This window comes from Rhinopithecus bieti, unplaced genomic scaffold (assembly GCF_001698545.2).
Source record: "Rhinopithecus bieti isolate Rb0 unplaced genomic scaffold, ASM169854v2 scaffold_4829, whole genome shotgun sequence".
NCBI classification, from domain to species: Eukaryota; Metazoa; Chordata; class Mammalia; order Primates; family Cercopithecidae; genus Rhinopithecus; species Rhinopithecus bieti.
The window spans coordinates 197,024-222,133 of NW_016804679.1; the positions used below are offsets into that span (position 1 = coordinate 197,024).

At 37.0% G+C, this 25,110-nt stretch overlaps 2 protein-coding genes and 1 pseudogene across 3 annotated transcripts in view; 2 read left to right on the forward strand and 1 right to left on the reverse strand.

Annotated features, from left to right (window-relative positions):
* The window catches only part of NT5DC1 (5'-nucleotidase domain containing 1), a 150,230-nt gene that overhangs the window by 107,548 nt on the left and 17,572 nt on the right, over positions 1 to 25,110 (reverse strand). The gene's annotated exons all lie outside the window — the stretch shown is intronic.
* Positions 4,969 to 5,565, forward strand: LOC108528204 (60S ribosome subunit biogenesis protein NIP7 homolog pseudogene; annotated as a pseudogene).
* On the forward strand, positions 17,061 to 24,248 carry COL10A1 (collagen type X alpha 1 chain). The gene is made up of 3 exons (XM_017869918.1): positions 17,061 to 17,135; positions 17,679 to 17,847; positions 21,220 to 24,248. Exons 2-3 carry the CDS (start codon positions 17,694 to 17,696, stop codon positions 23,106 to 23,108), a joined length of 2,043 nt encoding a protein of 680 aa, XP_017725407.1. The 5' UTR covers positions 17,061 to 17,135; positions 17,679 to 17,693; the 3' UTR covers positions 23,109 to 24,248.

Below are 25,110 nucleotides of genomic sequence, written 5' to 3' on the forward strand. Positions count from 1 at the left end.
AGTTAAAAAAAAAAAAAGCAAAAAATAGAATTTAATCAAATAGTTTATGGTGTTTTGTCTTTTACAATTACATTACTAAATTTGGTCCCAAACAAATTCTCAAAAATAAAATGGAACAACTGTGAACTATACTAAATTAGTTTCACATTTTAGAAAGAGTATCCATTTAGTTCCTACAAAAAAGTGGTTTTGTAAATATCAAAAGAGTAAGATCCTAATAACAATTACATTTGTTATCAGGCACAAATCAGCTATTAAATGAAACTGAGAAGTAACAAATCTGTTTTTGAGTTTTCATCTAAGTAACTTCATCAAAATTTTCCTGAAATAGGAATTCCTATATATTTTCTAGACTAGAAACATCTCACATCTACAGTGTGTGTGTGTGTGTGTGTGTGTGTGTGTGTGTGTGTGTGTGTTTGGCAGAAAATCATTTACTGAAATAAGACTCTATGTAAGGATTTTCAGTAATTAAATGATTATCAGAATCCTCAACTGTAAACATTCTCCTGTTGGAAAAAAAAAAAGAAAGAAAATGTGGTACTAGTTTTTAATCACATAAGAAACAAAGTAACCTTTTCTTGAATTCAAATGTTGAATATAAACTTCTGTTAATGATTTGCACAGAACCTTTGCAAGTAAACCTAGAATTAGAAATTCTATAAAAAGAATGTTCACCTAATTCCACTAGAGAAAGGAAGGTCATCAAAAGAAATTAATGAAACATTCTCTACCGTCATTCACAAGGGTGCCAAGTTTTTCTCGAATATACAACGACTTGGAGTCCCACTGGAAAGTTGGGAAAAGAACAATATAAGTAATTTACTGAATCTCAATGAGTTATTTTAAACAATGGAGTCTTTCTTAGATAGATGATAGCTGCAGATAACACATAAAAAGCCCTAGAGAGTGAATATGTCACAAACTGAAAGAAAATATCTGCAACACATATAACTAATGAAAATCAATATCCAAAATATGTAAGAATACTAAAAAAAACACCACCACCAAAAAAAAAAAAAAAAAAAAAAAACAACAACTGGTAAAAAGTGGGCAAAGGTACAAACAGGTATTTGAGAGAGAAGTAAACACAAAAAAATACAATCAACATATAAAAATATGCTCACCATCATTAGAATCAGTATCATACAAATATAATAAAATGAGACAGCATTTTACAACTACTGGTTGGCAAACCTTGAAGTTTAGATGATACCAAGTGGGTGTACCCTTATGCCCTGCTGGTAAAAACATGAAACAATTTAGAAAATAATTTGGAATTAGCAGCAAAGCAGAAAAATATATATACTTAATATTCCACTCCTAGGTATACTTCCTAGAAAGATTATTTTGCATGTAGCCAGGAAACATGTATAGGAATGTTCAGAGCAGTATTATTTTGGATAGCTAAATATCCACTACAGATAAAAAAAAATTCTGATAAACTTATACCATTGTAAACTACAGAGCAGTGAAAAATGAATAAACAGCCCCACAGTATGGACAAATCTTAAAAATACAATGTTACATCAAAAAAGTATGTTGCACAAGCAGATACACACAGCATAATTCCTTTTAAATACAGAATTTAAAAACATGCAAGAAAAACATTATTGTGGGTGGGATGTAGAGTGGTATACTTTCTAGAAGGACAGAGGGAATAAGAGACTCAGTATAATTAACTACATGAGGAAACACGGGGAATGCCGTCAGGGAGATGGCATAGGGGTTTCAAAAAGAATGGTAATGTTAAGTTTCTTTTGCTGGGTAGCAGATACACATACATGTGTTCATTAAATTAATATTCCTCACCTTTAGCATAAAAGAATGCTAAATACTATACACATATCAAAGTTTTCCCAATTTTAAATATTGAAAAAAATGGGTACTTGTTCTTGAAAATTGTGGAAACCAGCAATGTAAGGCAAAAAGGAGAGGTATGATGTGCCCAGAAGAGCAAAGGAGGTGCTCCCACTCTGAGAAAGTATATTAACCAAGTGATGTGTAACTGCTGCCACAGCATTTCAGCTAGTTTATAAGGGATGGAACATAAGCATAAGTTGATGGCTTTAGGTAACAATGAAAGGAAATTAAACAAAAGAGGAATACTTTCAAATACCTGAGAGCATGCACTGGTGGAAAAATGCCAAAGTAGCCTTTGAAACTGGTGTCCATAGGAGGGCAGCATTCAACTCTCCGCTGTGCCACCTACTGGCTTTATGAACCTGTGGAATTCCTTAACCTCTTGGGCTTCAGTTTCCTTACAAAATACAGTGGTAATGTCTATCACATAAGTCTCTTCTGGATCAAATAAGAAAAGCAAAACACCTGACACAGGGAAGACTCTCAATAAACACAAGTCCAATCTGAAGACAAAGCTGAATCAGACCTAACTATCATGATAACCATGGAATGTTATTTTTAAAATGAGGGGCAGAAGACTCAAGTGCTGTACTAGGTCTCAAAGACACAACTTTTATACAAATGGCCCTCACCTTGAAGAAGATGTCTTAATATTAATATTTATAATGCCTTTTAAGCAAAAAACTGTCTCATTCCTATTTCTCTCTCTCCTCCCATGACAAGAAAGATCTAAAGAACCATAGCTCATAACATGACCCACACGTATAATTTGTAAATCAAAAAACTAGATCGTAAAGTGCCATAAAGTAAAACAAACAAATTTTAAAAACTGGAAGTGCTCTTTACTGTCTTATAAAATGTTTTTAAAAATTCTGATAAACTTATTAACACCACAAGTAAAATGCATTTTGAAAGCACTTCAATATCATTACACTGCAGTATACAATGTATATTAAATTGCACAACAATTTTGTGTTATCAACACTGAAAGTTAAAAAAAAGTATACAAATAGGTGGATTTCAAATACAATTATTCTTAATACTGCTTTGGAGTCAGCTTTAGACTGTATTATTCAAAATATAATCATTGTATTATCCAAATTCTACACAAGAGTTTAATCATCATTTGTACCAAATAACACAGAATTTATTCTTTAAGTTAATTACCCACAAATTGTTACTAGTAGACTGAGAGACTTATTTCCCCCCACAAAACCCCACACTTTGGTAAGGTCAGTTACTTCCCACAGGCTCCAAAACTCTTAACATTTCCCCCCAATATTCGTCTATTAGAATTTTTGCCAAATAACTCTTTATCCTTTTTTCTGTATTTTTAATAGCTGTGCTATAAATCATAAGAATACATCTTTTTGGCCGGGCGCGGTGGCTCAAGCCTGTAATCCCCAGCACTTTGGGAGGCCGAGACGGACGGATCACGAGGTCAGGAGATTGAGACCATCCTGGCTAACACGGTGAAACCCCGTCTCTACTAAAAATACAAAAAAGTAGCCAGGCGTGGTGGTGGGCGCCTGTAGTCCCAGCTACTCGGGATGCTGAGGCAGGAGAATGGCGTGAACCTGGGAGGCGGAGCTTGCAGTGAGCTGAGATCTGGCCACTGCACTCCAGCCTGGGTGACAGAGCAAGACTCCGTCTCAAAAAAAAAAAAAAAAAAAAAAAACATCTTTTTTTGTAGTTGCATTATTTTGTCATTTCTAAGTCATGTATGATCAAAATATCATTTACTAAATTAATCTTTAAAAGTTTTACTCTGCTGCAATTATACAAATCCTACTGGTCATAAAACTAATAATGCAATTATAAACTAACACTTACCAATGTGAGAAATCAAGATTTATGGGGAAATCAAACCAAAAGCAGGACTGAAAAAATATTCACTATCTATTCTTACTCTCTCAATATCATAGTTGTAATCAAGGGCATTCCCCTGCCATATTTAACTCATGCTAAATATATAATTCTATACAAATATAAATACTACAAAATGAAGTTCTACATGTACCCCATTAGTAAGAATTCATATATTAGTAATAATTCAAAAGTCTCCCAAAACATTGAGAAGTTTTTAGTTACACCACTCTGCCTTTTAATCATTACAACAGGCCATGATGTCCTAAAAAATAAGCATGTTTGACACGTCTTCAAAATAAAAACAAATATATTGACATTCGCACTATTTGCTTTTCAATTAGCTTCTTTTTTAATTAGCAAATTCTGAACTAGCCCATTTTAGAACTGAAACAACATAGCTGTTTCAATTATAAAGAATTAAAAACAGTGTTCACCAATCTGAGATGGTTTGGAAAGCAGATGTAGTGGGATTACGCTTTCACACAAATCTTAACAAGGAATAGCCAACACAGTAGTTCCTAGGTAAGTAGTGCTATTCTCGGAATTACACTGTTTCTCATAAATCCTAAAGAAATACATCCATAGAAAACAGTCACTTTACCATGGTGATCTTGGCTAAGATGCTTAACCTCTAGGCCTCAAATTCTTTATCTCTAAAGATGAGAATAATAATAGTACCTACTTCATGGGGCTGCTATGAGAAGTAAATGAAATAATATATGCAAAGTTGTTAGAATTAGATCTAGCACATAAGACCTTAAAACGTCAGCTATTGAGCTGGCCATTTTATTTATTTACTTATTTTTATTTATTTATTTTTTTTGAGCAGAGTCTTACTCTGTCACCCAGGCTGGAGTGCAGTGGTGTCATCTCGGCTCAAGGCAACCTCTGCCTCCCAGGTTCAAGTGATTCTCCTGCCTCAGCCTCCTGAGTAGCTTGGATTACAAGTGCATGCCACCACGCCCGGGTAATTTTGTAATTTTAGCAGAGATGGGGTTTTTTCACCATGTTGGTCAGGCTGGTCTCGAACTCCTGACCTTGTGATTCACCTCCCTCGGCCTCCCAAAATGCTAGGATTACAGGCATGAGCCACTGTGTCTGGCCGAGCTAGACATTTTCTAACAGATTCTCACAACTCTAAAAGATATCTGGTTTTCCATATAAACATCTAAGTACTGCACACATTCATTTTATAAAAGATGTCTTGGTTCAGTAAATAATTGCATTTGTCTGTTGATGGCTGAAGGGATAAAGAAAATGTGGGACTTCTGTTTCCCACTACTGAGGCATGAGCATCCAGTGTTCCAACCCATTGAGAAAACACAGCCTTTGACTGAAGAGGAGACCCATGTAATATTTGAGAAGACTGTGAAATGCATTAGGGAGAATTTCTAGCTGCTGAGAGAGGCTCAATGGCACCTACTGTTCTCGGCTGCACAAAGACCAGGTGTACCATGTGAGTGAGAAGATTCTGAAGCTGGCACTGATATCTGATTTCCCTGGGACCTGCTTCAGAAAATTCACCAAGACCCACAAGTTTCAGTTGCACATCACAGCTCTGGATTACCTTGCACCCTATGCCAAGTATAAAGTGTGGATAAAACCTGGAGCAGAGCAGTCCTTCCCATATGGGAACGATATGTTGAAATCTGGTCTGCGTCAAATCACGAAAAATACTTCTGGCCAGGAAGTGGTGGTGGTAGACATCCCTTTGGGTTTTGGGGTGGCAGCAACATCTGTGCAAGACTGCACAAAAGGAGACCCCACCAATTTGTGGTATTTCTTCAAGCAAACATTGGTGAATATGTGCGGCACAAAAAGACGTTGACTTAAAATGAAGTCACTGCAAGGACTCACAGTGGTGTGGAAAGGCCCAGCTTCGTTTCCTGTGTTTGCCTGGATTCCACCAACGGGTTGAATTTTGTCAACACTACGACCTCTTTAGGTCTTCTTAGTTTATATGCTATCCATCACTGACAAACACAGGCTGGATTCTTCTTGTACAGAAATGGCTCAGAATTGGGGTTTCAGATGTTTGTTTGTGACTAAATATTCTGTTTCATATCTGAATCTGAGGGCTTCTTGTTCTGAGTAACAGATTCCGAACGGTTGGAACTAAGGACAAGAATGCTTATTGTTATCTGTGATAATACTTTGTTTTCCAAACTCATGATAACAGCACATGGGTTTTCTCTGTTGTTTATTAATATGAAAGATAGATACTGCCATATCAGAAAAGTAGGTCACATCTGAGATTTCACAAATGAAATTTGACTGAAATAATAAAAGCAATTTATCGTAAGTGTTATGTGGTGTGGAAGAAAAACTTGGTTTCAAACCCCAGTTCTGCCACCTACCAGCTAAATGACCTTGGATGAGTCATTCAACTTTAATAAGCTTCATTTTCTTCTTTAAAAAACACACACACACACACACACACACACAAAACTTAAGAAATAGCTATAACCATCTACCTAAGAATGGTTTTTAGAATTAGAAGAATCATGATTACAAAGCATGTAACACAGTGTCTGGAAGATGACAGGTATCAACCCCCTTGTCCTTTAAAAAAAAAGTGTGCATATGACATACATATACACAAACACATAATATTATCCAGCCTTAGAAGAAGAAGAAAATTCTGCTATTTTTGACAACATGGATGAACCTAGAAGATAATATGCTAAGTGAAATAAACCAGACACAGAAGGACAAATACTGCATGATCTCACTCATACGTGTAATCCAAAAAAGTCAAAATTCATAGAAGCAGGGAGTAGAATGGTGGTTGCCAAGGGCTGCAGAGTGGAGGGTCACAGGGAGATGGTGGTCAAGGGGCACAAGGTTTCAGTTACGTAGGATGAATAAGTTCATGAAATCTAATGTACAGCATGGTGACTATAGTTAGAGATACTGTATCATATACTTACAATTTGCTAAAAGAGTAGGTCTTAAGTGTTCTCATCAATGTGATGGATATGTTAATTAGGTTGATTATGGTAACCACTTAGCAATGTGTGTGTGTGTGTGTACATATATGCACACACACACACATATATATATCTCTGAAAATATATTGTATACTATAAATATATATGCTTTTATCATTTATAACTCAATAAAGCTGGAAAAATTTTTTTAAACCTGAATATTTGTGAAACTATGGCCAGGGATGGGTATGTTGATCCACAGTTTACAGTACTGCCAGCAGCATATATATCAGGGGAAAAGAAGTTTTTTAATTGAATTAAAGTCCAATGAGTCTAGAGTAAATATTAAATATAGCTTGTGCAAAATGCTTTTGGTAATAGAAGTTATATTGTTCATCAAGTAATGAAATGGAATACTACCTAAGATTTTAATGAGAAAAAAGTTTATTCTGTCCAAGCATAACTTTGCTGAGTAATAAGCAGAACTGAGGGCTCTACCAATATTATCTGGAGAACTCACATAGAGTTGTTAAATAAAAAGGGGGGGGGGTTAATGGATGCTACAGAAAAAAATTGAAATATCATTTTCTAGTACTTACTCGGATTAGTATCTCTTTCAGCTCTAATATTTGTATTTTAATGATACTGATGCAATTCTCAAATTTTCATTTTATAAACTTGAGTGTTCTAAAATATCTATCTAATACTCACAACCCAAATAATAACATCTTCCCCCTTTCAGGGTCATATATGTATTTCCACTCAAGAGAGAAGATGCTAGCAGGTAGGTTGAGCAGGGAAAGAATTAATAAATGGTATCAGCAGTCTGTGAGCCCATTTATTTCCTGGAATATAATATATTTTTAATACATTGAAGAGTTGAATAAATCAAAGTATCAATAAGTAAATGGGATATAGATGAGTAAAAGACAATGGGAAAGTGAAGCATAGCTATGTCTAAAAAGTTATTTGTTGCTCTGAAACTGCATAGTTCAGGTTTCTTAGATATTTAAAGAAATCTCTCTAAATTCCCAAGATTCTGGGCTCTTCTCCTTTTTCTTTCCATCTCAGGCCCAACCTGAACCTACCCTCTTACATCTATATCTTCCTACCGTGCCTATTTTCAGAAAAAACTGTCTTTGAAAAATCTCTGAAATTCTAACTTAGTAGCCAGTAGAACAATTTAAGGTACACACTTATTAGAACAACAATCACAGTTATTTTCTTTAGTGAAAACTACTTTGGGAAGAAGTTGTTGATACTAGGACCTCTACAAGAATTCCGAGTTATTATTTTAAGGTAAGGAAAGGTTTGGAAAGACTCAGGTCCAAACCAGCACCATGCAAATGGCCCTATCATTGGGCATTCACAAGCACGAGGCAAACCATCCACCTCAATAAACATGGAAATCTGGTGTCCTGACACTCTTAGTTCCTTCATTCAGCAACATTTATAAGGTCTAGGCCTTACAACAGGCACTACTTGTATAGAGTGAAATTTCAATAATAAATAACCCATAGTCCTTGAGTTACATTCAGGAAAGAGTATAAAGTATGAGAAAACACCATTTCATGATTTGGAAGATAGATCCACACAGACACTGAAGAAGCCAGAGGCCATAAGAGGCTTTGGGGTCTGGCGTTTATCTCCGTGAATCTACAGCAGGAAGTAGCTCCTGCTCCAGATTCCTAGAATTCAGCCTGGCTACTGGTACACACAGAGGGCCAGAAAAAGTCTGACAATCATTTGAGAAGGCTGTCTAATATCAGAGATATTTACTTCTTGGACACCAGTATGGTCATCATCACCAATCACAACTGTGGAGCATTCCCAGGCACTGTTTTGTCACTTGACATATGTGTCATTTAACTTTCCAAAGTTCCTAACATAAAATTAAGAGAAAGCAGGGGAAGATGACAGCATGTCTAAACTTCCGCCTAACTGGCATCATAAGTGGCAAGACTTATTTTTGACTCAAAATTTATTAAAGATAGTAAGAATTTCAGTACTAATAAGATCACTGGGGGAAAAAACCACTATTAATGGTTATTATATCTCTATAGTATATACATTTTATTTTCTATTTGTTACATTTTTCCTAAATAGCAATTACTTCTAAAATATGAAAGAAAGTAGGCAAAGAGGAAACCAGGGTGCAAAAAGGCCAGGCGATCTGGTCAGCATTACTGGTGGGCAAGAGGCAGGAACCAGGGACGGTAGGAAGACTCACTTAGCATCTTTGCACTGTTAGGGGAGAGGTTTTTTGGGTGAGGTAACACAATTATTTGATCAATGGCTAAACAGATAAGGGCCCAGCATTACTGGGATGTATTTTCATTGTTAATATAATTAAGTTAAATAGCTGCATAAGTATCCATTTTGGCGATGGGTTTCCTGGTGGTCTGTGTTGCCACACAGACCCTACAGGTACTCAGGTGCCCAACGGGTACTTAATATTCTACAGGTACTCATGTACCCTACAAGTACTTTACTTTGTACACTATAAATGGTGACTGTGGAGTTGTTCTCAAGTATGATAGTAAACAAAGGAAGAAAGAGATCTAAATAAAAATTGTTACCCTGTGACTTCTCTAATTAACACTCTAATTATCTATTTTATTTCTCCTTCCAACTTAGCAGAAACTGCATGTGAAAGCTGAAGTTGTAAACAGAGTAGGAACATGTGTGAATGGTTGAGAACCCATTGATGGCCAAGATCCTTGAAGATCTTAGGTCAAGGGGCCAAGACATTCTATATTTTTAACTCAGCTGGGTTACTATGGAAAGCAGATGATGTCATTAAGCACTTGGCACAGAAAACGATGAGCTCTTCAAGTAATGTAGCAATTTGTGTAAAACGGAAAATAGAATATAAAGCCCTTGTTAAAACTTTGTAAATGACTCTCAGTTTTTCTTGACCTGACCTGACGTTTCAGGGGTTTTTCATAAACACCTGTTTTATGCATGAATTTCTCTTTTCAAACCCTCAGCAGGTATCTAACCACTAAACCACATTAGACTATTTACACAAATAGATCATTTTTAGCTTCTGGGCTCTATAATAGCACCTAAGAATATTCTTTTAAAATTTTTTCAAGAGGAATGAGGTACAGCAAGGTGGTGGTGGAAGGTGCCCTGACTAAACTTCTTGGCACGTTTCCCATTTCTACTCTAAAAGGATGAAGGATTAGAAGAACAGGAAAGTCAGTATCCTGCCAGACCAGGGGGTGAACACGTCAGCTCAGTTGCTGGTGTTTTCCCTCAGTGGGCTCTCTCGCCAACAGCTTGTCACATCAGAAATGTAAGTCAGTTAAACATTAGGCCAGGGGATGTGCATAATAAACTAGTTTCCTTGCCTGAAGAATAAAACGATTGATGTGGATGACCTTTCCTGCCCCTTACCGCTGAGTCTTATGAAAGAACAATAATATTCTGAATAAAGACATATGTACCTTAAAAGACAGTTTTACATGAAAAAAAAACCTCATAAGCAAATTAAAAACACAAATAAACTGGGAAAAATATGTGAAAACTGTATCACAGAACAGAGGTTTAAGTTACAGAACATGTACAGGAAAAGTAGGCTAGAGAAATGGTCTAAGCTATATGAAAAGATACTCAACCATGCTTTTAGTAAGAAGAATGAAAATTACAACTAGACTGAGATTTCGATTTTCACCTCTAAGGTGAACAAAAATTAAAAAGCTCAACAAAATCTAAACAACATATCCTGTTGGTGATGCTGAGGGGAAACAGGGCCATGAATCCCCATTCTATGACTCTCTCCGAAAGATACTCAGGCTATATATACACCCACACACCCACACACAAAGTTATTCACTATAAAGTATTTGTGTTAAAGGCATGGAATCAACCTAAATATCCATCAATGATAGACTGGATAAAGAAAATGTGGTACATATACACCATGGAATACCATGCAGCCATAAAAAAGAATAAGATAATGTCCTTTGCAGGGACATAGATGGTGTTGGAGGTCATTATCCTTAGCAAACTAACACAGGAACAGAAAACCAAATACTGCATGTTCTCACTTATAAGTAGGAACTAAATGATAAGAAGCTATGGACACATAGAGGGGAACAACACACACTGGGGTCTTTCAGAGGGTGGAGGGTAAAAGGAGGAAGAGGATCAGGAAAAATAACTAATGGATACTATGGTTAATACCTGGGTGATGAAATAAACTGTACAATAAAGCCCCATGACACAAGTTTACCTATGTAACAAACCTGCACTTGTACTCCTGAATTTAATAGTTAAAAAAAAGTATTTATATTAGCAAAAGACAGGAAATAACACAGATGTCCATCTATAGGGCAATGGTTGAAAAAACTATGGTGAATCTATACAATGGAGTACTATGAAGCTGTAAAAACGAATGCAGACCATCTTTACACAATGTTATGCAATGATCTCCAATATAAACTGTTACATACAATAAAACTTCAGGTCAGGTCAAGAAAAACTGAGTCATTTACAAAATAAAGTATGTACATTGTGATGCCATTCACTTAAGAAGTTGGGAGGGATATAAATGAATGATACTTTTTTAATAAAAAGGATAAATCAAACCAATTTTTTAAAAAATAGTTACATATAGAAGGAAGGTGAAACACAGAGTGGATAGGTCAGTAACAGAGGCTACCCTTCTCTGAATATTCCTTGTTTTATAAATTTGACTTCAGAAATATACAATGTTTGCTGGAGCTGGTTTATATTGGCTCTTGGTGAATATTCAGGTATTTTGTGATCGAGTTGTCTGGAAACGGACTACCCACGGAGATCAGCGAACACATCTCCTTCACCCTGAAGTTGGTTGTTAAACATTTATCAGAACACCACAGAAAACATATGTACTTTAGGAAAGTATGAAACAAATTAAATTTAAAAAGAGCATTCCTAAAAATCGAAAGCAAAATGAAACAAATCTAACAGTGAATTGAGTGGGTAGTATTACCACATTGAATCAACTGTGTCACGTGACTTCACAGTACAGTAATGCAGCTCTAGTGAAAATACCAAAAGTATTGCAAACATAATCAAACAGCTTACATTTTTTTCAATATTCTCGTACGAATATTAGTATTTTTATTTTGAGAAACTGTGAGCATCATGGAATAAACAAATGAACAACTATGTTACTGGCATGAGTACGGGGTTTTTAGCATGGGACCAAGGAGCTACAGATACAAGATTGAGGTCATTAAGTAAACACCTGTGGTCCTGAATGTGCATTGGCTACATCAGTAAAAAGTTATGTCTCTTATATTTAAGGAACATCCTGTGCATACATCTCTTAGCTCTGTTCACTAGAGAGAATGACCAACCCAGAAACAATGTGTGTCCCTAGGACCCAGACATCTAGGCACTCAGATTGTGGTTTCTATTTCCCACAAAAGAAACCAAGAGTCTGTGGAGAAATGTCTTATTGTAGATCTGGGCCACAAAAGGTATAAAATATTAGAAGGAAAGAAGCTATTAAAAAAAAAACAAAAAACTACTGGGACCATGGTCAAAAGAACTCACAAGCCAACTGGAAGAGGAGAGGCTCTCACTGGCCAAAAATGGGTAAAAAATTCTGAACAATAGTAAGATTAATAAGTGCCATGGACTGAAACACATATAATACATTATAAACTCAATGTTTACAATGATACTCAAATACACACACCTCCCTCACTACACCTGTAGAGGATGCTAGGAGCAGCTTATTGTTCTAAATGCTGGTAAAGGCATTTCTCCTGATTTTTCTATACACACGGTACTTCAGGGTAACCAAATAGTTGATGAAGGGGTGTTTTTCTTTATAGAAAAAATCCTAGCTAATAAATAAAATACAAATGATAAAATCAGAATATCGCCATTTTATAACCTACAATAAAATACTGACTCTAGGCAATTACCAATGTCTGGTAACACCAAAGAGACACCAGCAATTAAGGGCCTCCTGACAGAAGTATATTATCCACTCTCTATAAAGTGTTCTTGACAAAAATGTATTTGTGTGTGTTGTGTTTGTGTGTGAATGAATGTGTGTATCTCAAGCCTGAAATCAGGTGAAAACTCTAGATTTGCCTACCAATCTGCAGAGCAGCAAACTAAGTGACAACAAATTCTAGATAATAGGAAATTGCATGAGATAGATGACATGGTTTTTCAACAAATAAACTGTAAGGGAGTAAAAAGCGGCACAAGACACCTAGCGTAACAGGTACTTTAGTTCATTTTACTGTGGCATGCTATAACAGAATGCCACAGACAGGGTAATATATGATGAACAGAGCTTTATTCGGCACACAGTTCTGAAGGATAGGAAGTCCAAGAGGATGGCACCAGTATCTGGAGAGAGCCTTCATGCTGTAGTATCACATGGCAGAAGGCAGAAGGGCAAAAGAGGGCAAAAGTGTGCAAGAGAGTAAAAGGGGGCCGAGCTTGCTTCTACATAAAGCCCACTCACAACTACTAACCCATTCCCACAATAACAACATTAATCCACTCAGGAGGGCACAGTCCTCACAACCTGATCAACTCTTAAAGATCCCACTTGCCAAAACTGTTACATTAAGGATTAAGTTTCCAATACATGAACTTTGGGGAATATATTCAAACCATGACCACAGGGATATATGAATCAATGGCAATTCATGAACCTAATTTCAACGAACAATTTATCAATCAATAAAAAAAAAGTGGATATGTATGTGTTTCCATATATATAATACAGACATGTATATATACATGTTTGTGTGTACACGTCTATATATGTATATGAACTACAGCATTTGATATTAAGAAATAGCTGATTTTTTAATATGATGATGACATTGTTTTAAAGGAAAAAGACTCCTTATCTTCTGGAAAAATATACTGAAATATTCACAGGTGAATTGATACAATATATGGGATTTACTTCAAAATTTGGAGGAGTGGTGAATGAAAGGAGAACTGAGTGACAGTGAGTTGAGATCAGTTTGAATGATAGGCATCTAGGCATTTATTGTAACTATCCTCACTACTTCTATAAAAGACTAAAGTTTTCTGTAAAAAAGTTTAAAAAGCATATGAGCACAAGGAACAAAAAACAATGTAACTAATATTAACAAGCTGATGATAGAACACGGATATCAGACTATACATTCTAACTTAGGAGGCCATCATGATCACCTGAGGAGCTTTATAAAAACACAGTCTTTGGGCCGGGTGCGGTGGCTCAAGCCTGTAATCCCAGCACTTTGGGAGGCCGAGACGGGTGGATCACGAGGTCAGGAGATCAAGACCATCCTGGCTAACACAGTGAAACCCCGTCTCTACTAAAAAATACAAAAAACTAGCCGGGCGAGGTGGCGGGCGCCTGTAGTCCCAGCTACTCGGGAGGCTGAGGCAGGAGAATGGCGTGAACCCGGGAGGCGGAGCTTGCAGTGAGCTGAGATCCGGCCACTGCACTCCAGTTTGGGCGACAGAGCAAGACTCCGTCTCAAAAAAAAAAAAAAAAAAAAAAGTCTTTGAACCACCACCATCTTAATGAACCTCAAAGGCTGAAGGAATTGTGCCATTTCCCTCAGGACTGCAGAAGTGGGGAAAAGAGGTTGAGAACCACTGTGTAAACACTTTAAGGGTAGAGAATATATATTATTCACCCAGTATTTATTTCAATGCCTAACTCTTAAGAAGCACTTAAGAAACATAAGATGAATTAATTAACGATCCACAGATGTGCAAATGAATAGGCGAGCTTAAGAGTAGCTAATTGATAGCTGTGAAAAAAATCAGTCATATTTGATATTTTAAAAAATCACTCAGGTTATAGAGTTTAAAGAGCATGGCTCTCTGTTTTGAGTGGAATGGGTTTCCCTCACAAAGCCACAGACTAGTCACTTCAAACAGCTACAAGTAAACACCCAGAGTAAAAATAGTTTTAAATACACAATTGGGTGGGGTGTGGCTAGAAAATATTCTGATTCTACAATCTGTTTTGGACAAGACAGGGCTTCTTATGTGACTAACAAAGCAAACAGCAGTCAGATTCCTTGTGCTGAAATAAGTACACTATTTGCAAAAAGGGTTGAATGTCTAAGGCTTATTCAATAAGGACACCGCATTTTCCAAAACTAAAGGGGAGTATAGAATGACAAATACCCACATATATTTACATATCCCTAAAAGAGGACATACAACCTCCCAGTATGGATTTTTTTGTGTCTCTAGTAAGTACTAACTGGAGCCAAGTCTACCATCTGACCATGGAGAACAGCAGAATACCTCAAGCACAGGAATAATCTAATTTTAAAACTTGGAGGAGCTTAGAAACCACCTAGTCCAAACTTTCCATTGTGTTGATAAAAAACCAGACACCCAGAGAGGTTAAAGTAAAAGGCTCTGAAAATTGTTGCAATAGCCACAGATGAACAAATGGTATACATGGGGGCATAGTGCTATGTATTAAGAGCTGAGAATTAGTCTTCTGAACGTTCACATGAATGATAATTAACAGGGTATCAGTCTCAATTATAAGAAAATAGGAGTATGTGTGTGCATGTGTGTCACCATATATACACACAAAATACTAAAACATATGTTTTTAATAATTCCTTCCAAAACAAATTCTTCAACCTAGCATTCAAAAGTATCCATAAAGTTACCTCACCTATTTTTTCAAAATTGTGTCCAAATGAACCATAAGCCAGTAGAAGGCAGGTGTTTTCTCACACTTATCTTTTGTAGTCTCCTACAGATGTAGTAGAGTACATATTATAATTACAAAAGCTATTCCATATATAATTTCCAAATGACGAAAGAATGATTATAATATAAACTTTCCTATTCTGTTATTCTGAACTGCTATAAGAAACATATCTTATACGTATCTATGAGTATTATACAGAGACATATATAACAACGTAGATTTTTTAAAATATGGCAATCAATAAAAGGCTTAAAAGTGACAGGACAGAGGCAATGAGATGCCTTGTCCATTTATATATCCATAAAGGGCTATACAAGGCTCTGTTTAAAACATAGAAAGTTGCTTGCATGGGAGGGAAAGGGAAAAGAAAAAGGACAAATCTTTATTTCATTCACTGGTCAAACTTTCAATTATTTCAATTATTGATGAGTCCCGAATTCATACTATTTTAATTCTGTGGAGGTAGAAAAATGATGTGGCTATGCCTGTGTAAGGAATTGTCCTCCTCAACCAGTTCACCTGTATAGTCAATTTGATTTTGATTCAAAATGAAGAAATTAAAAAAGATAAAAAAATTTGGACTCTCAACTTCCCATCTTTATTAGATTTTTTAGTATCCTAAAAAGTTATTTTAAAGGTTTCCTAACATTGTTAAACAGACTCTAACTACCGAAATTGACAACAATAACGTTTACTTCCACCTTTGAGGAAAAGTATTTCTAACTGGGATAATTCCTAAAGGAAACTGCAAGTTAAGCCAATAATATTTTTTTTAAACTGAAAGCCAAGTTTGAAGATTTTTTTTCTCCTGAAATAAACACAGCAATCTTATGTAAATTAACATAATATGAGATTATCAAATTAAGGGGTTTTTGCAAACTCTACTGCAACTCTAAAGTAAATCCAAATTTAAGCAAGAAAATCTGAAGTCATTTACTGAATATAGCATAGTGTTGTGAATAAGGGATCTAAATCCTTCAGGATAATTATATTGCTAACTCAACTATCAAATTCACTCTACTATTCAAATTTTCCCTGTCTGAAAAATTTGAAATATTTAATATGCTATCATATTTTAAATTTCTCTTATTAACTTCTGGAGGCTTACACTAAAATTCTGATATGCAAAACAGCATATCTACATTTTCACCATTTTCTTTCTTTTGCGTCAGCCTAAAAGTAATTAAGAATTGGGGTCAGCTATTTTCACAAAAATTTATGAACATTAACAGACACACTGATAACTTTATGCAATAACTCAATAATTTAGATGACAGTTTAAATCCAGTACCCCCTTCAAGGAATTCTTTATCCACTTTTATGTACTACCAAATACTATATAATATCAACCAAACAACATAAGAATGTGCTTTTCAAAAATAAAAAGGTGGTATCATCATTCTATCATGAACCAGCCTAAACACTAGAGTAATAACTAATAAAATAAAATCACAGGAAAAGATAGTCTCTGGTTAAAACTATTAATATATATTTAAGACAAAGGGTTTATTTTTCAATAAGAAAACAAAGAAAAGGAGGGCCCAGCCTGATCTTGTGTGCCTGCCCAATAGAACTTTCCACCATAATTAGTGCTTACCACCTTTGAGGGGAGGAGGTTAAGCTCAGGGTAACCTCATGTAGTAAGAGAAAAACAGTATAAATACCACTGAGAAGGTCTGGAGAGGCACCTTCTGCACTGCTCACCTGGGCAGAGGAGGCTTCAGAAAGCTGCCAAGGCACCATCTCCAGGAACTCTCAGCACCCAGGTAAGTGTATGCTCACTGGCGGACTTCCATGTTAACTTGCTTGGAAAGAAACTTCAGTAATTTAAGTACTAGAGTTTTCTCAAGCATTAGAAGTATTAAAGTGATTTTAAAAAATAGGTTTCTACTAAAATGTACTCAGAAAGTTCTTATTGCATCAGTCTATAGATAATAGTACTAATAAAACCAAATTGTAAAAATTTGCCCTAATCTGAATCTCAGTGTATTTTGAAACTATTAGATATTTCAGGCTATGTCAAAGATCCTGGATTATTTAACACAGACATCCAATCCTAATTTCTGTTTCTTTTGCTTTAGGTACATCATTTTATTTTACTTGATTACCTGAGTATAGCTTCCAAAATAACTAAGACATATATTCACGTAACTAAAAAACGATCTCTCATTTATTTATGGCACATATAAAAATATATAGGATAGGTTAAAAAAGTAGATAACTGTATAAAGAACTCATCTGTGAAACATGAGAATAACAAAATAGGTTAATAACAATGCTGTATAAAGTTATTCTTTTCTGTTTTTCAGAATCCATCTGAGAATATGCTGCCACAAATACCCTTTTTGCTGCTAGTATCCTTGAACTTGGTTCATGGAGTGTTTTACGCTGAACGATACCAAACACCCACAGGCATAAAAGGCCCACTACCCAACACCAAGACACACTTCTTCATTCCCTATACCATAAAGAGTAAAGGTAAACTGAATTGTATATTTTGTTCTATTAACAAGTTGGTTGCTGCTTTCTATAATCTTAATAATCTCTGTTACAAAATGCATTTAGCTTCAGTGTTATTTTCAAACTTCTGAATTAGCCCAAATTATGACAACAAAGTGATCTGTGAAAAAAGTAGAATAAGAATATCCAATAATTGTAGTAGAAAGGATATACTTGAAAATATAGTAGAAAGATACACCTACAGAAAATTAAGAACTTTTGCATGTAGAAATCTTTTCTCAGATGCCATTTTGCACAAATAACTGCATGTAATCCAGAAATCTTGATCTAATCAAAATTAATCAAGTTAAAAAATTTTAAGCTAAAAATAACTGTCAATTGTACAAAGAAGATAGCTGGTTTATTTAGCTGAATACTTAAACATTTACTTCCAAAACTAATTCAACTAGCTCACAAACAGACATAAAACTGAGTCTTATCAAAAACATCTGATGCCCACCCCTACAATGAACAACTGTAATTATGAGAATTGTCAAGCAGGCAAATGAAACTGCAATTCTCATAATTACTTATACATTTTTAATATAGTTTAGTGGTAAAATGCAGAGACTTAACTATAATGCACAAGCTGTGTGACCTGAGGTAAGTTACTTGTCCTCCCATGCCTCAGTTTCCTCATTTGTAAAATAAGGAGCAGCTATCTCAAGGGCTGCTGCGAAGTTTAAATGAATTAATACCTGTAAAGTGCTTTAAGCGTCGCCATTATCTCTACTACTACTTCTGTTACTCCTAGTTTTACTTCTACTACTTTTAGCTACTAATATAGCCTTCAATAAGTTAACTTTCTTCTTGAATCTGCTGCTTATCTGTCCAGTTTTCTTGGTTACTCTTTGAAGAGTACTGAGAAAATACATGTAAAGCACTAAGGTTCCCAAAGAAGGGCAACTTCTAGGCTTCATATTCACTAATTTTATTTAATAGCAACTGACATGACTGCCTATAAAATATCTACTGAATGATATAAACTAACTGTAGGCTTCAAATTCCCTTTCCATAATATTTTTAGTTATATATTTTATATTGTAAACAAAGCTAAGGATATTTGTTATAAACTTTAAATATTATGCTTTTGGGAACAACCATTTTGAGCAAATGAAACAGAATTATCTCTTTAAGAAAGAGAGAAGATGGAATTCAAAAATATTTCACGAAAAGGAAGACGATATTTGAAAATAAATCGCTACCGGTATCACAACAGACCTACCTTTTGAATGTCTCAAAATATAACACAAAATTTTAAAAGGTTAAAAGCTAGTAAGAAAAAATAAAAGACGGAAGGGAGCTTTCTGCTTTACTCTGAAGCAAACAAACACAATTCATGAACACCTCGCTCATGACACCAGCACCACTCGCACTCGGCATTCCAATACGTCTCTCCCTTCCTCACCCTGCTCTTCAGAGTTTTTAATACCTTAATAAGAGCATAATAAACAGTCTTGAATTAAAAGAAAATGCACTATTTTAGAAGGTTAAAATACTTTGATCTTCTCTTAATATACTCTGTTACCTTGGCTATTTTTGCAGAACAAATGAAAATATCTTAACAAATGAAAAGTTCAGGAGCTGTATTTAAACTACTAAATCCACCTTAGTCTCTTTTTAAATAGACACTCAACTATATTATCATCCACTGGTAGGCATTAATGCACTGTAACAAACACAAAAGCCCACAGTGTACACAAGTAAAACATTAAGTTGATAAAAGAAATTCAAAGAGTTACTATATAATTCCTAGGCATACCTATCCAACACAGGTTAAAAAAGAGTTCTGTCAAATCATACTAAATTATGCTGCAGAGGATTCCACAGCTGATGGGCAGATGCACATGCCACATTCTGACACAACCAATCACGATTTCAGTTTGTGGCATTTAAACAACTTAATAGTAGTAAGTAGTCATTTTACCTTGAGGATTGTGCCACCCTAATCGTGAATGAAGAAAAGTTTTTCAGATGACAACCTAGAAACAGGGGCTGTTCCCCAAGCACTCAATAGAAGTCAAATTCTTTCTTGCACTGAGAAGTTAAGGACCCATTAAGGACAACCTTCCAAGTGACAAAGTTCGCCCTGTCACTGGAGTTCTAGCCTCAGACGATGCCCAATGCACTCATTTCCATTGACTTGTTTCTCCTCTTTAACAGTAACACAGATTTCCAATCAGACTAAGACAATTATTTTTAGTGTGAACATGACCCTTATAATCAGATTCTGAAGCAAACCTCAATCTAACATAGTTGGCATTTTAAAAAATGCACTATTTTATTCCTCCAACCCATTAAAAAATTCCCTATTTGCAATTTGTCAACATCCACTTATACATAATATAGTCATGTATGTACTGTACAATCAATGAAATATTTGTTAATATATGGAAATCTTTTACATAACTTAATTTTTCTCACAGTCTTTTTCCTGATGTCATTTTCTGAAAATCCATGGGGAAAGCTCTATGTTTTCAAATTGAAATATAACTCTAAGTAGTACAAAAAAAACCTACATCTAAAACAATTATTTTTCTATTTCGGCATATCTGTTTTAATGATTTGCTCTGCATTTATATACACCAAATGTTTTCCAAATCTCAGAAACATCTTTACCCTGTGCTTTCCTCATACTTGTGGCCCAGTAGCATTTTTCACATCACAGGCACTATGATTTTTAGTTTAAGTTTAGTGTATAAGGTCAAGTGAACTTACAGCTCTATGAAATCAAACAATATATGTTTGTATTTAGGTAAGTACTTTGACACTATTTTATGTACTTCACCTATTATGTCTAATTCTCTAGTTCTTTGTTTCAATTTTAAGTCAATAATGGAGAGTAGAAGAGTTCACAGTATATTCTGAGGCAAAAATAAATCAACCAAAATCTAACCTGTGTTCAGCAGGGGCATGGCAGATATAAATCAGAATTAATTCTGTTTCTCTTTTAAGTCTGATAGGGTAGCTTTGGGAGGGAAAATTTTTACAGTTCTTAAACATTTTCTCACTTATTCTGCACTACTCTTTTTCTGCCTTTTCTGTACATGATTTTCCCAAAACAAATGTACTAAATTTACCTCCACTGCATTTATGTTAGAGGAATTCTTCAATCCAAGCTCATTTTCATGAGTCACTGTCATGGGATAAAAGTATTATGGTGGCCATGGTTTTGTGAAACCATCTTCTCCAGCACAGTTTTCTAAAACAATATAAAACATATAATCTAAAACCATTTCAGACTGTTCTGTCTACATGGAATAAATGACGCTGAAATATCATGTCCCAATTCATATTTAATGTCACTAACCATTCCCTTCTATGGGTGGGTGTGTTGGGTGTGTCTTTTAGGTATAGCAGTAAGAGGAGAGCAAGGTATTCCTGGTCCACCAGGCCCTGCTGGACCCCGAGGGCACCCAGGTCCTTCCGGACCACCAGGAAAACCAGGGTACGGAAGTCCTGGACTCCAAGGAGAGCCAGGGTTGCCAGGACCACCAGGACCATCAGCTGTAGGGAAGCCAGGTGTGCCAGGACTCCCAGGAAAACCAGGAGAGAGAGGACCATACGGACCAAAAGGAGATATTGGACCAGCTGGCCTACCAGGACCACGGGGCCCACCGGGACCACCTGGAATCCCTGGACCAGCTGGAATTTCTGTGTCAGGAAAACCTGGACAACAGGGACCCACAGGGGCACCGGGACCCAGGGGCTTTCCTGGAGAAAAGGGTGCACCAGGAGTTCCTGGTATTAATGGACAGAAAGGGGAAATGGGATATGGTGCTCCTGGTCGTCCAGGTGAGAGGGGTCTTCCAGGCCCTCAGGGTCCCACAGGACCACCGGGCCCTCCTGGAGTGGGAAAAAGAGGTGAAAATGGGATTCCGGGACAGCCAGGCATCAAAGGTGATAGAGGTTTTCCAGGAGAAATGGGACCAACTGGCCCACCAGGGCCCCAGGGCCCTCCTGGGGAACGAGGGCCAGAATGTATTGGAAAGCCAGGAGCTGCTGGAGCCCCAGGTCAGCCAGGGATTCCAGGAACAAAAGGTCTCCCTGGGGCTCCAGGAATAGCTGGGCCCCCAGGGCCTCCTGGCTTTGGGAAACCAGGCTTGCCAGGTCTGAAGGGACAAAGAGGACCTGCTGGCCTTCCTGGGGGTCCAGGTGCCAAAGGGGAACAAGGGCCAGCAGGTCTTCCTGGGAAGTCAGGTCTGACTGGACCCCCTGGGAATATGGGACCCCAAGGACCAAAAGGCATCCCGGGCAACCATGGTCTCCCAGGCCCTAAAGGTGAGACAGGGCCAGCTGGGCCTGCAGGATACCCTGGGGCTAAGGGTGAAAGGGGTTCCCCTGGGTCAGATGGAAAACCAGGGTACCCAGGAGAACCGGGTCTCGATGGTCCTAAGGGTAACCCAGGGTTACCAGGCCCAAAAGGTGACCCTGGAGTTGGAGGACCTCCTGGTCTCCCAGGCCCTGTCGGCCCAGCAGGAGCAAAGGGAATGCCCGGACACAATGGAGAGGCTGGCCCAAGAGGTGCCCCTGGAATACCAGGTACTAGAGGCCCTATTGGGCCACCAGGCATTCCAGGATTCCCTGGGTCTAAAGGGGATCCAGGAAATCCCGGTCCTCCTGGCCCAGCTGGCATAGCAACTAAGGGCCTCAATGGACCCACTGGGCCACCAGGGCCTCCAGGTCCAAGAGGCCACTCTGGAGAGCCTGGCCTTCCAGGACCCCCTGGGCCTCCAGGCCCACCAGGTCAAGCAGTCATGCCTGAGGGTTTTATAAAGGCAGGCCAAAGGCCCAGTCTTTCTGGGACGCCTCTTGTTAGTGCCAACCAGGGGGTAACAGGAATGCCTGTGTCTGCTTTTACTGTTATTCTCTCCAAAGCTTACCCAGCAATAGGAACTCCCATCCCATTTGATAAGATTTTGTATAACAGGCAACAGCATTATGACCCAAGGACTGGAATCTTTACTTGTAGGATACCAGGAATATACTATTTTTCGTACCACGTGCATGTGAAAGGGACTCATGTTTGGGTAGGTCTGTATAAGAATGGCACCCCTGTAATGTACACCTATGATGAATACACCAAAGGCTACCTGGATCAGGCTTCAGGGAGTGCCATCATCGATCTCACAGAAAATGACCAGGTGTGGCTCCAGCTGCCCAATGCCGAGTCGAATGGCCTATACTCCTCTGAGTATGTCCACTCCTCTTTCTCAGGATTCCTAGTGGCTCCAATGTGAGTACACCCCATAGAGCTAATCTAAATCTTGTGCTACAAAAAGCATTCTCCAACTCTACCCCATCCTATAAAATGCATATGGAGGTAGGCTGAAAAGAATGTAATTTTTATTTTCTGAGACAGATTTGAGCTATCAGACCCACAACCCTTCCCTCTGAAAAGTGAGCAGCAATGTAAAAATGTATGTGAAGGCCCTCATGAATTTCTAGTCAGCAGTCTTAAGGCTCTTTAAGGTTTTCTCCAGTATTTATCACCAAAGAAGTCCTGCTATGTTAAAAAACAACAACAGCAGCAAAAACAAACAAACAAAAAACCATCATTAGAAAAAAACAACAACCAGAAATAGAGCTCTAAGTTATGTGAAACTTGATTTGAGAAACTCGGCATTTCCTCTTTAAAAAAAGCCTATTTCTAACTATGAATAAGAGAACTTCTAGGAAACATCCAGGAGGTATCATATAACTTCGTAGAACTTAAATACTTGAATATTCAAATTTAAAAGACACTGTATCCCCTGAAATATTTCTGATGGTGCATTACTCTGAGGCCTGTATGGCCCGTTTCATCAATATCTATTCAAATATACAGGTGCATATATATTTTTAAAGCTCTTACATAAAAAAGCCCCAAAATATTGTATTGAAGTTCATCTGAATTGCAAGGTGCTTTCGTCAATGAATCTTTACAAACTTTTCTATGATTGCAGAGAAGCTTTTTATATACCCAGCATAACTCGGAAACAGGTATCTGATCTATTCTTATTTATTTAACACAAGTGTGATTAATTTGATTTCTTTAATGGATTTTCTGGATTTACAAAACATTAGCACATGTACCTTGTACCTCCCATTCAAGTGAAGTTATAATTAACCCTGAGGGTTTCAAAATTCGACTAGAAGTGGAGATATATTATTTATTTATGCTCTGTACTGTATTTTTATATTGCTGTTTAAAACTTTTAAGCTGTGCCTCACTTATTAAAGCACTAAATGTTTTACCTACTCCTTATTTACGACACAATAAAATAACATCAATAGATTTTTACGCTGAATTAATCTGAAAGCAGCAATTTGCTGTTCTCAACCATTCTTTCAAGGCTTTTCATTGTTCAAAGTTAATAAAAAAGCAGGACAATAAAGTGGTGGGTGGCTTTTACAGTTGTCATGGATATGTCCCTATATTGGGGATGCATCTTTATTCCCACAGACCCAACCACTCAGTGTTGACTGTGAAGAGGTACCCACAAAACCACATGCAATCTGAGTCAGGGTCAAGGGCTGATGACTAGGGATAGAAAAATGACACAATCACCCCAAAGTTGTAATTTTCTCCTGGGAAGGAAAGAAGCAGGTGACAGAGAAATGTGCAGTTTGAACAAATATTCTGCAGTTACTATTTACTGTCTTGACATGTTTTTAGTTATAATATTTAAAATTGTTTTGATGGCTTGAATTATACTTTAAAAAGGCAAGCAATTTTTTATGTCAATCAAAAGGTAACGTTTTTTCCAAGTTGAAAAATACTACTTTTGAGCATCCATCATCCTATTAGTTGAATCAGGACAATGTGGCTCAAGTCACTGAGGTAACAGTAAAGGCATCTATTATTCCTTAGAGAAGCAATCTATTTACTCTAAAGGCATCTATTTATTCCTTAGAGAAGCAATCTTGTATAATCCAAGCAAAGTTGTGACTGGAAAGGCAAAACTCTGGGCTCAAGATTGATGACATCTCTGCCCTCATTCTGGGTCAGCCAGTTTTGTTCCTTAAGCAACAAGAACAAAATTTCTGCCGGCAGACATTTTGCCCACCTGTCTATAACTATTACACTAATGATTACAAGTCACCAACCCTCATGCCTAAACCAGGAAAAAGCAAAACTGGACTTTGATTCTAGGGAACTCACAGAACGACCCTCACGGCAGGCATGGTAAAAGAGAGTGTAACAGCATAGCTTGGAACATGGGCAATTATAGCCATGAAATCAGCACAAATAAAAGGACC